The following is a 12,408-nucleotide window of genomic DNA, read 5'->3' as shown; positions in this document are numbered from 1 at the left end:
GTCAAATGAGTACAGGAAGTTAACAAATTTAACTTTTTAACACGTTAAAAACGTGTTTCTCTTCAAGAGGTGGTAAACCATCCAAGCTGTTGAAAAGAAATTAGCGATACATTTTAAAATGTACATTAATTTGGCAAATGATCTATTTTATTTTAGTAATTTACAAATGTCTTACTCAAAGCAAAATCCTTCCAATGATTCTGATCCAAGAACCTCCCTTTTAGCAGCATTTTCCCCATGATGGCTGAGCAGCTGCCACCACCTCCCACCCTCCACCCTGGCGCCCGGAGCAGCATGGCTCATGGAGAGCTTGTCCAGGACTCTGGTCTCCCGGTAGCTCCAGGTGGAGGCTGTGGCCATGCCCATACAAGAACCCAGAGGCTCCTGAAAAGCCAACTTTACCCAGGGTAAAGAACTCCAAGTAAGCTTCAGATTCAGAGTAGGAAGGAAACAAGCAGTCTCTCTCCTGCCAGCATTTGTGCAAGTGAAGTAAAGGAGAGTGGAAATTTCTAGAGGAAAGAAATTCATTTACCTCTTATAGGAAAGGAAGCATCTGCTTGACCGACAGAGAAGTCAGTCTCTTTTTCTCTCTTTAAAGATTTATTTATTGATTTGAGAGAGAGAGAACAGAGGGGAGGGTCAGAGGGAGAGGGAGAGATAGTCCTCAGGAGAGCCAGACCCAGGGCTCCATCTCAAGATCCTGAGATAGGGACTTGAGCCGAAACCAAGAGTCAGACAATTAACTGACTGTGCTGAGCCCCGAAGTCAGCCCCTTATATAGGTCTTTCCATCTCCAGGGTGGCAGCTAGAGTGTGGTTGTGTCAAAGGATTTAGAATCTTAGTGGCTAAGAACCAATCTCAACCTCACTGAGCCTCAGTTTCCTCATCTGTAAAATGGGTGAATGACACTGACATTCAATTCAAGTTTGGCACCAGGTGCAATGAGGTGGCATGTTCAGTAAACTTGAAGTGCTTTAAACTTGCTATCTGAAGCCTCCTGATTCAAGTACAGTGTATTTTGATACTTTGTGGGGGGAAATAACAGCTTTAGGCAGGCTTTCCTAAAATAGCTCCCCCCTTCTTCCCACACCCGCATCCCAACCTACAGCCCCTTATTGCACTTTTCCTTCTTAGCAGGAATCACAACCTGGAAACAGACGTGTTCATTCCTTCTTCCCCTGAGGGACAGCCAGCCTCACGAGAGCAGGATTCTGCTGGTTCACCACTGTCTCTCTAAGTGCTCTGACAAAGGCCCGGCGCATAGGAGGGGCTTAATAAAGTCGTTAAACGTGAACAATGAAGGCAGAACCTGATTCTTCTGGGAGCAGGACAGCTGGTTCTCAAACTTGGGTTTACGGGTTTCAAATGCAGATTCCCTGTCCCATAGAGGGATTCTGACGGTGCAGGGCAGGTGGGGATTCCTGAATTTGCTATTTTAAACAAGTGCCGGATTGGAGGCCGGGGGGAGGTTGTGGTGTAGACACTGAGAAAGTTACTCTGAATCAGATAAACCTTGTTTTGACTCCAGCCTGCCAATTGTGGTATGACCTTAGGAGGATTACTTAACTTCTCTGAGCCTGTTTCCTTATCTCTTAAGTGAGAATGACAACACGCTCAGGGAGTTATGAGAATTAAATCGGGTAATGGATGTAAAGTTCTTGGCACAATGCCAGTGGTGCAGTTAGCTACTGCTATTACACTTCTTATTATTATTGTTATTATTATGATGATCCTATTGTTATGCCCTAGCAAGAGAATTTCTCCCTGAAGGATCACTCTTAGGAATGTTCCTTTTTTTTTTTTTTTTAAGATTTATTTCTTTGACAGAAAGAGGGAGAGAGCACAAGCAGGGGGAGCAGCAGACAGAGGGAGAGGGGAAAGCAGGCTCCCAGCTGAGCAGGGACCCTGATGCGAGGGTCAATCCTGGGACCCTGGGACCATGACCCGAGCTGAAGGCAGATGCTCAGCTGACTGAGCCACCCAGGTGCCCCAGGAATGTTCTTATCGTAGGATCCCAACCAGCAGCGCAGCATCACCTGGGAACTGGACAGAAATACAGAATCTGCCCCACCCGAGCCCTGCTGAAGCCCAATCCGCACTGTAACAACCTCTCTAGGTGCTTTGTTTCCACCTTCAGGTTTGAAAAAGCACCGCTCAGAAACACCTATGCTGTTGTTTTCTTCCCGTCTCTCATTCCAGAGTCGGCTCAGGTTTGTAAGCTCTGGCATCACGGAGTCTGAGTCCTTGACAGCTGCTTCTCATCCTTCTGAGTGCAGAGGTGGGACACCCCCCCCCCCCCGCCCCAGGCTCGCTCTGGGTACCCCTCCCGCTGAGGACATTCGGAGAAGGGACTTCCTCAGGGAGCCACGGCTCCGAGCAAGTGTCTGTTTAGCCTGGAGCTGGATCCAAACTCTGGCTTGCTTCCTCCTCTGTCCCAGGCTTGCTCCGGCCTGCCAAAGCCCTGTATGGAAGGTGAGAGAAGCCCAGCCCCCCGAGAGAAGGGCAGAGACTCCCCCTTTGCCTGGAGCCCCGGCCCCAGCTCCAGCTTCGCCGACCCTGACTGGTTTTGGGATGAGAACATCCAAGCAAAGAGGGCCAGGGTGGAGACCATCGTCCAAGGCATGTGCCTCTCTCCTCACACTCCGGCTCCGGCGCCCGGCAAGGCCCGAGCCAGGGACGGCGCCTGTTGCCCAGGGAAGGCCCGGGAGCGGAAGAGGAAGCAGAGCCTTCCCATGCAGCAAGGCCCCCTGAAGCCAGGCCCTGCCGGGGACCACGGCAGCCGGAAAGGGGGCCCTCGGGTAAGAGAACAGCTCCATCAGCTGAAGCAACAGCTAAGACATTTACAAAAGCACATCCTGAGGGCTGCTGAGCCCAGGGACACAGCCCAGGACCCAGGGGGCTCCGAGACGGACAAGGGCCCTCTGAGGGCACAGCAGAGGAATGGTTATGGACATAGGCCCCGGGCTCTGGACAGTGACCACTACCAGGGTTCCCGTGGGGATCACCCCAAGGAGGAAAAGCCCAGAGCCTCTGAGGCGGAACACCAGTCTGAGGAGCCCAGTTTCCTTCCCTGTGGAACACAGGCTTTGCTGGAGATTCTGAGGAAAGAACTGACCGGGGCAGTGTCCCAAGCTGTGGACTCAGTATTACAAAAGGTACTGTTGGATCCACCAGGCCACCTGACTCGGCTGGGCAGAAGCTTCCAGGGGCTTGTGCCAGAGGGGAGAAGTGAGCCCTCACCTCCTGAGAGAGGCGCCTGTAAAGACCTATTTCCTCTGGCCACGTTGCCCAGGAGGGCCCAGCCACAGACCGGGGTCCTGTCACAAAACTTCTCACTGGCCAAGTCTCTGGACCCTCCCAGGTACCCTGTCTCTCTGAGGATGATCCCCACACCCTATCAGGGTCCCCCAGCAAACTGTCCTTTGACTGCGCCTTCCCACATCCAGGAAAATCAGACTCTTGGCCAGCTGCTGGGTCACAGACCCAGTGGTCACTGGAGCAGCAGTCTTCCCCACAACTCAACTCCCCAAAGTCATTGCTCCTCAGAGTCCGGCCTGCGACCGTGGGGAGCGGTCAAACTGCGGCCATCGGTTCTGAGCCAGCAGCAGTACGCCTTGCCCTTCGCTTCCCCCCGTCTGGAAAGACTGCCCGTTCTTCCCTCGGTGAAGATGGAACAGGGCGGCCTGCAGGCTGTCCCCGATGTGCTGCCTTTTCCTTCAGTCCACATATCCTTTACTAGAGAAACAGGAAGCCTGGAAGGTGAGGGGAGGTGGGGACAAATAACTCCATGGCATTAAATAGCTTGCTTTCCTGATGGCCTCCTTAATGCTTGCTTCCAGGCCCTCCTTCCCTGTGGCTCAGTTACCAGGTTCTGACAAGAGGGTGGCGATCTTTTGGCATTTAAGGATGCTGGGAAAGTTCATCTACCTTCTTGTGTGATATACTGGATTCTACCATTATTGACTCTTTCCTTTGAGTCTGAAAGAGTTTCATTTGTTTGTAAACTCAGAAGGGCTTCCAAAATAGGATAAATACCCAACGGAAGGAAAAAACACCATAATTTGGTTGTCAGCAGCCTGTACGCCTAGGCAGAGGGTCGAAGGAATGACCTTGTCTGACGCCCGGCTTCCCAATCTCTTGGCTCCGCAGGCAAAAAAGCCTGCATTGTCCAGATAATTCATGGGAAAGACAGGAGGGACCCGAAACTTCTGAGGCAGATGGAATAGGGGACAGTTTCCTGAGGGACTAGACCCAAGAGGCAGCTGGGAGGGGTAAGAAGCCTTTAGTTTAAGGAACAGCTTCTAACCGGCAAGTGAGAGGACTAGAACTTGGGGGCTGGGCATCTGGTGGGATGGCGGGGGCATGGGGAAGGCTGAGGGGCCCCGGCAGGTCTGTAGGGACCTGGATCTTACTGCAATCCTCAAAGAGTGCTGCCCAGAGTAACCCTCCCTCAGGATAGTAATGGTTGTTAAGTTAGGGAAAAAGCAGCTTGGATAAATACTAGATTATTGCTACTGGTTATTTAAACACTGGTTGTTAAATACTGGTTATTTCTATTACTGGGTAGTTTGACTGCGGGACTTCTCAGAGCCTTTAGCATGCTGATGTCCTATGTGAAGCTCTAAGAGGAGAAGGTCTGCAGCCTCAAACGCACGTGAGGCAAGATCGTCTTCCAGCAGGCGTCCTTGCAGGGCTAAAGCTCCTGACAACGTTAGGATGTTGCTTTTTTAGCGAGCGCAGCTCACACCGCTCCTTCTCACGGGCGGCCTATAATTGAGTCTCCAGAGGTCAGTGCGTCCGTGGAGCTGCATACCCAGGTGTGAGCAGCCTGGGAAGCTGTATGAAGGGCGACAGGACGGGGTGGGGACCCGCTCAGGGCCACACGGCGGCGGGCTCTTGTGTTCTAAATACCTCGAGCGCCCTCTTCTGGTCGCAGGTGTTGGAAACACGCCTAAAGCTTGGACACCACCTCGCCCTGCACAGGCAGGCAGGCATCCAGCAGCTCTAAAACCAACGCAGGAACACCTCGCCGGCCACTACTGCCTCTCAGGCAGCAGGAAAGCTTCTTGGAGGCGTAGAGAGAGACCGTCAGGAAATCGCCCTGTGTGGCAAGGCCCACCTGTCTGGGCCTTTGGTAAGAGGCCACTTGGTTAAAATTAGGGCCATGGTGGAAGAACCTAAGGGACCCAACCCCAGAGGTTCTTCCCTTGGTAGGGCAGATGCTGATCCTTCTCGGGCGCCTACTGTGTGCCTAGCCTTGCCCGGTAAAATGAAGACTGGGCTCCGCTTTGGGAGGTTTGGGGGCCCACCCGCGGGTCCTGGCTGCATGGAATGGTTTGGGGCCCCCAGGCGGCATTCTGGTTCCCCAGCTGGTCGCTCATTCCGGTTGCCGATACTCCAGCATCAGCGATGTGTTCTTCTGGGCGGCTACAGCCGCTAAGAGCAAGCTACTTTGAAGCGTAAAAGAACGTTCGCGGTCGCGCCCCGCCCGACGCAACAGGCGAAGCAGGCGCGGTGACCAGACGGCAGGGGGCAGCACCTCCGCGCGGCGCTCCTTCCCGGTGGCCGGCAGGGAAGCGGCAGTTCGCAGGGACCCGTCCACCACCTCTTAGCCGCAATTCTGAGACTCGAGAGCCCTGAAAATCCCGGTGATGCCCCCTAAGGCTGATGGAGACGATTTTGGCGGCAAAGCCTGGCCTGCCCTGTTCGGAGGCTGTCGATCGACTATGCCACTTTGCTGTGGAAATCTGTATTGGGTTTCGCACCGCTGCCGCGGACCCCGCCCTGGCCCTTCTCTGACCTATGGCAGATGCACCGTGTGGCCCTTACTGGGGAACAGATTCTGAAATCTGAAGCCCATTTGGCCCAGCGTTTCGGAGAGGGGGCTGTGGGCTGGTGTGACCCCACCGTCTTCAAGCCTCCACTCGAGATCGAGAGGCAGGGACGGAGAAGCAAACTAATCTGCAGAAAGTCCCAAGACGGACACCTGCGGAGCCAGGAGTCACACCCCGGATCTGACTGCCGGACACACGCTTTTACTACTACGCTTACATTTTAGAAATGAGGCCCAGAGAAGGTAAGGGGCTTGCCCCTAATAGGTGTCTGAAACTGGGTCTTTGGACTCCTAAATCCAGCCTTCTTTCCACAGCATTTGTGAACCTTTAGGAAGGATAAGAAGTGGGTCCAACGAGGCCCAGGCAGGGGTCCTCTGGGCAGCCGCCTGGGAGCCATGGCCAGCTGTGGCTGTAATTCATTGGTCTCCTTTGGCTAAACTGATAAATCTCTACTGAGAAGTCTTCATTGTCCTAAAGGTACAGCTCTCTGACCTGAGCTCCAGCGTGACTCTGTGTAATGCTTCTCACCCAGCCCCATGCCTGTCCCCGGGAATGCTATGAGTTCTTATGTAAGAATCTTTATTTCCCTCCCACGCTGGCATTAGGCCGTCACAGCACAGCTCCCTGCTTTTGTTAGAGGAGAAGAGATCTGTTCTCAGAGTGAGGTATGGGTTGGAGTATAACGGGTTCAGGTTCACCATCTAATCACTCATTCATTCTTTCAGCCAACAATCATTTATTGAGCACCTACTATGTTCCTAGCACCGGGCTAGCCACGTGGGATACAAAGAGGAAAGGATAAGGTCCTTGCCCTCAAGGAGCTCACAGTCTAAATGGGGAGACACACATGCAGTAAAATTTCCAGTCAGGCTATTGCTACAACAGAGGTTTGTACAAAGAGCCTTGGTAGCCCAGGGTAAGGAAGGCCTAATTCAGCAGGGAAATATTTCACAGAGGAGGGGTGTCCGAGCTGAGCTGGGCGGGGTGAGGGAGAGCTCTGCCAGGCACACGGGGAACAGGCGCAGCCGAGAAGTTCAAGCTTCCGGAGCCGAAGCAAACTGGGATCTTGCCCTTAGGCTGGTTTGGTGCTTGTTGGTTTAAATGCTGCCAAGGGAGCTATGAGAGCAGAACGGGGGCCGTCTAGTTAGCTCGCCTCCTTTTACAGATGGGGAAACTGAGGCAGAGAAGGGGAAAGAAACCTCTACATGGGGTTTTGAAATCTGGGACAGACCTGCCATCTCTTCCCATTCTATTTTTTTTTAAAGATTTTATTCATTTATTTGACAAACAGAGATCACAAGTAGGCAGAGAGGCAGGCAGAGAGAGAGAGGAGGAAGCAGGCGCCCTGCTCAGCAGAGAACCTGATATGGAGCTCAATCCCAGGACCCTGGGATCATGGCCTGAGCCGAAGGCAGAGGCTTTAACCCACTGAGCCACCCAGGTGCCCCCTTCCCATTTATTCTGAAAGTAGACACGCACAAAGTATGACAAGCTGTATTTGATGTCATATATGCCATAGAATTTTACACATAAATTTTTTTTTAATTCTGAAAATTTACAGTATACATATGCTATTCAGCATCTGGAAAAAGATTTTTTTTTTCCCCCAGTAAGCTCTAGGCCCAACCTGGGTCTTGAACTCAAGACCCCAAGATTGAGAGTCCCATGTTCTACTGACTGAGCCAGCCAGGCACCCTAAGAAAAAGCTTATCTGATCAGACTTGCTAGAGACAGAAAAATGGAACTAATACACCATTCAGCTAGAAAAAATAAAATAGAAACCATAAGGAACAGGACAATTCATTATTTGGATAAAGTGATACAATTATTTGATAAACTGATGTTATTTTCCTTGACGCTGAGATAAATCCAGGAGGGCCTAAATCCTGGTCACTTGAAGAAGGCCAAACTGATGTTTTTCTTCACACGCTACCCCAGCTCCAACCTCTTGAAGGCTTACTTCCCCGATGTCCAGGTAAAGTCATTCCTCACCTCTGAAAGCCTCGCAAAACTCCCAAGAGGCAGTGGGTTTTGGCCAGTGGGAGGCAAGTCCTAGGTCATCATACGTGCCCCTTAGGTCCCCTTCATGTTGCTGCTGGAATCACTACAATTTCCAGTGCTGGGGCTGAGAATCTGCATGAATAACCTTGGACCACAAAGGTTGGGTATCTGAATTTTAAGATTTTGAGTTGTAGATATACCCAGAAACACATGGGGAGGGAAGGTAATGGCATCTTTGGCCTCGTGTTTTGTCTCTGCTGGGCAGACCATGAGAAAGAAAGAATATATAGAGTCAGGCTGCACTGTCATGTTTATATCCAAAGTGCTGGATTTCAAAACTGAAGGTGCACAGAGATCAAGCATGACAATAAGGAAGAGAAAGCTCTGATGGTTTGAACCAGACCTTGCCTGTTCCCATCAAGTTTCTGAGGGCCGCCTCCACCGTGGGTGTTGGGATAGGGTGGGTAATGCTTTGTATCTACATCTTTGTGTTTTCCAGCTCTTTCCCTCATATTCAGTTGCTCAGCTGGCCCCTGCACCACACTCTGATTTCAATTCATTCTGCAACTCCAGGGTGGCAATGAACGGCTCTCTGCTCTATACCCTTATCCCTTCCTTTCACCCTTGACCTGGCAGAAGGCTCTGGGGCTGCCATGTAATCTGCCCAGGTGCAGCGGAAGCATCTGGCCTTGACCCCAGACTCTCCCAAAGTTACCCTAGATACCATGGAAAGCTTTTCATGGGTTAAAAAAAAAAGGACATAAATCCAGTATATCAAAAACAGTATTTTCTAAGAGACATTATAGCTAATTGAGATTTTTCTGTATACAAGTGAATAGACTAAGAAAACACTGTGGCTTCTTTAAAAAAAAAAAAAAAAGCCCTTTTGCACAGACCTGTAGCCCTGGGGCTAATAACACATCATATGTTAATAAAAAATAACAATTTTTAAAAAAAGAAAGCCCTTTTGGGGGTGCCTGGGTAGCTCAATCAGTTAAGCATTCGACTCTTGATTTCAGCTCAGGTCATGAACTCAGGGTTGTGAGACTGAACCCGGGGTTGGGCTCTGCACTAGGCATGGAGCCTGCCTAAGATTCTCTCTCTCTCTCTGTCCCGCGCCCCCCTAAAAAAAGAAAGCCCTTTTGAATGGTGGTTGAAGCCATCCTCACTAAAACCTGTGTTGAACCGGAAGTTGACAGTTCTGACTCTGAGCACCTTACAGCAAACATGATGTTTTTGGCAAAAGACCTGATGGACCCTGTTGTTTGTACAGTTCAACCGCTGCATAACCTCCCAGATGATCAAGTGGTTCAGCAACTTTCGGGAGTTTTATTACATCCAGATGGAGAAATTTGCCCGGCAAGCGACTACAGATGGTGTCACAAATCCCAAGATGCTGGTGGTACTCCGTGACTCAGAGCTTTTTCGAGCTCTCAATATGCACTATAACAAGGGAAACGATTTTGAGGTAAGACCATGTACTTGGATCCCATGAGGTCCGATGAGTGCCTTCCCTTCGTGATTGAGTTTTAGAAAAGATCCCCTTCTGTGTCTGTCCTTAAGTCGCTGAGAGCTGGGGCGGCCTGGGGCCAATGTTTGTATCACCCACAAAGACGAGACTCAACATCTTCTCTGAGGCAGTGGGTGGCTATCAGAAGATGAATATACAGGCGGTCTTCATTCTGAAACTAAAACAGAAGTTGACCAGATGTTGTGCCGTTTTAGATCTAACACTCTGCAATGAAAATGCCACAGCTTGTTGACCTTTTCCCCTTAACGCCAGGAGGCCCACAACTAAATGCCCGGCTGTGGTAGCGCCTAGACTTGGCCCCCGTTTTCTTTACAATTTCTGTTCGTTTCATCATTTGGTTCTTTATTCTCCCTTGGACAGTTTTATTTGTGGGCCTTTCATGGCAAGTCACCTCAGATCCTTTCTTTCTGGAAATACTGAAGAAATAAACAGTAGTCAAGCCTCTCGGTCCTCTGGGGATCTCTGTGAAGGCACACTGTTGGCACCTTAGAGGTAAAGCATCAGTCGAGGGTGAGCAGGTGGCCTAGATGTCATGGGTGAGAACCCCTAATGCAGACACGCATGTCCTGTGGGCAGCTGACAGCTTGGCTGGGTTGGCCGCCCATTCTGGAGGTCACTGACTACACTTCCCTCTCCCTGCCTTTCTCACTTGATTCGGATACCTCAGAGAAAGGGAAGGACTGTCGGCAGCTACCAAATGTCTGTCAGGATGTGTTTGGAAACCTAAGCCTCCTTTCTGAGGCTCGTGGGGGAAAGGGCGTGTGGGTGGGGCACGCAGTGTGCATTTGGCACGCAGTGGTGGCGAGCCTGGGCCAGGCTGAATTTGGAGGACTGTGGGACTCCCCATCATTTATGGTGCCAGTCTGCACGAGGTCCTGGAACACATTCTTGAGCTCCCCCTTCAGCCTCGTGCTTGGCTTTGGAAGCAGGAATGATTCCAAGTCTTTTGGATCCAGTCCCAAAAGATGGTAGGATGAGGTACAACAGCTGTAAACTTGGGGGGGGGGATGCCTTTCCTCATTAGGCACTAAGGGAAAGCATATTAAAGACCTTTGAACCACACATTTAATTTCAATTGGAGTCAAGAGTTTCCCACTTAGTAAAATCACCACCATTAGTAGAATCAGCTCCTCCTACAAAGGGAGTGTCCCTAATAGGCTTTTCCCTAGGGGTGTCCCATGGGTACCATCATTTTAAGGTTTGTAGTTGATGAGAGAAAGCAGGGGATTCTTAGGGCTGCAGAAATCGAGAGCCAGGAGAGCAGAGATGCTCTTATCAGCCCACTACCCAAGGAGCAGGCAGCATCGAGGTCTGCGTGGCACTGGGTCTCCTCGGCCTCATGTCTTTTCTTTCTTGTGGGTCTCTCTGGGAATGCAGGTCCCAGATTGCTTCTTGGAAGTTGCCAGCCTGACGTTACAGGAGTTCTTCAGGGCTGTCTCCGCGGGGAAAGACTCAGATCCTTCCTGGAAGAAACCCATTTATAAAATTATTTCGAAACTGGACAGTGACATCCCAGAGATATTCAAATCTTCCAGCTATCCCCAGGAGCTGTTTCGGAATTAAGATCCCACAAAGTGAGGAGCAACTGGCCAAGGTTTCCTAGATTTGTCTTAAATGGCAGCCAGTATAGTTGTAGTCATAGGAAAAAAAAGGGGGGAGCATAAGGAGAACCCCCCACAGGTAGCAATGACCATTTCTGATCATTTATTTCCTTTTTCAGAATCCTCAGAGTCTTAAACCTAACCATAAAAATATATCAACCAAACGTAATGGTGTGCTGGTAGCATATTATAAAAGGGACACAACAGTTTGCAGTTGGAACTGAAATCTCCACTTCATTGTTTCCCGGTGTTGGGGCCTTGGGAACTTGCCAGCATTCTGCATCTGCAAAGCCAGGTCGTGAGGACGAAAAGATATTCTGACCTCAAGGACTCTGTGAACTATTACTCACTACACAGCTGTTAGTTTTCTCCCCCTTGGCTTTCAGATGAAGTTATCTCATGTGTGTGTGTGTGTGTGTGTGTGTGTGTGTGTTTTGTCTTCACACATTCCCAGTTCTAGTTACCTATTTATTGAGCTCCGCCTGTTGGCTAGACATGTGCAAAGACATTATCTTTAAGCTTTCCAGTTGGAAAAGGAGATGTTATCTTCATCTGAAAGATAACTGAACCCAAGTTGGGAGAGCTATGAGGCAGCTTGCGGAAGTATAAGGCTCGGGCGCTTGGGTCGGCGGGGATGGCAGGAGTCTGGAGGAACCCGAGCCCTTCTGATGCCGGACTATATGCAGGACCACCTCATGCTGCTTTTTGTGATCTCAAACAGGCCACTGTCCCCAGGAAGCATCCAGCACTAATGGGGCACTGTCATCTGACACCCTCTGCCTAGTACTCAGGAATGCCTCATCAACCAGGATTTCCGCTGATTGTGCCAGCATGCAGAAAGCAAACTTTCTGCTGGACTTGAGCTTTGCTGTTCATTCATTCATTGGCTGCGAGTTTATCAGCGGGACAACCCAAGTAAGTGCTAGAAGACCAAAGCAGTTGATGCCCCAACCTCTTACATGCAGAAGAAACTGAACGTCAGACCTGGGAGCTGGAAGGGGCCTTAGGAGATCATCTGGCCCGCCCTGCCTTAGTTAGGAAGGAGGGAACTGAGGTCCAGACGGGACCCTTGCACAGCCTGTGCAGAGTCCCACAGACGACGAAAGGCATAACTGGGAGGAACAGAGCATGACACATAGAAACAGAAATTCTCCCACTCCATATGGAAACTATGGTCGATCTTTCGGATGAAAGAATTCATGAAATCAACATTTCCCCCCCTACTGGCCCAACACAAACTGTGACTGATTCCGAGCGTCTAGGCAAGACCTGTGCAAAGCTGAGTCACCGCACCTGTCTTCACCACTAGTGAGGGTCAAGTCTTGTAAGCACTGCAAAGGTGTGCAGAGCTCAGGGCCTGCCCTTCTAAGGAATGTCTGTGACTTCATTAGCTTACTTCTTCCCCATCCACACAAAACAACTTTCTCTATTCAACTTCCCT

General features: G+C 50.5%; 1 protein-coding gene across 1 annotated transcript; it reads left to right on the top strand.

The window, feature by feature from the left end:
* The first annotated feature begins 240 nt into the window (after positions 1-240).
* On the top strand, positions 241-10,929 carry PROX2 (prospero homeobox 2). The gene is made up of 6 exons (XM_032837409.1): positions 241-407; positions 2,138-2,210; positions 2,361-3,725; positions 7,702-7,809; positions 9,109-9,303; positions 10,744-10,929. Exons 1-6 carry the CDS (start codon positions 241-243, stop codon positions 10,927-10,929), a joined length of 2,094 nt encoding a protein of 697 aa, XP_032693300.1.
* The last annotated feature ends 1,479 nt before the right edge of the window (positions 10,930-12,408 follow it).

This window comes from Lontra canadensis, unplaced genomic scaffold, assembly GCF_010015895.1.
Source record: "Lontra canadensis isolate GAN:19392208 unplaced genomic scaffold, GSC_riverotter_1.0 scaffold98, whole genome shotgun sequence".
In the NCBI taxonomy this organism is placed as follows: Eukaryota; Metazoa; Chordata; class Mammalia; order Carnivora; family Mustelidae; genus Lontra; species Lontra canadensis.
This window is presented reverse-complemented; position numbering and strand designations above follow the sequence as displayed.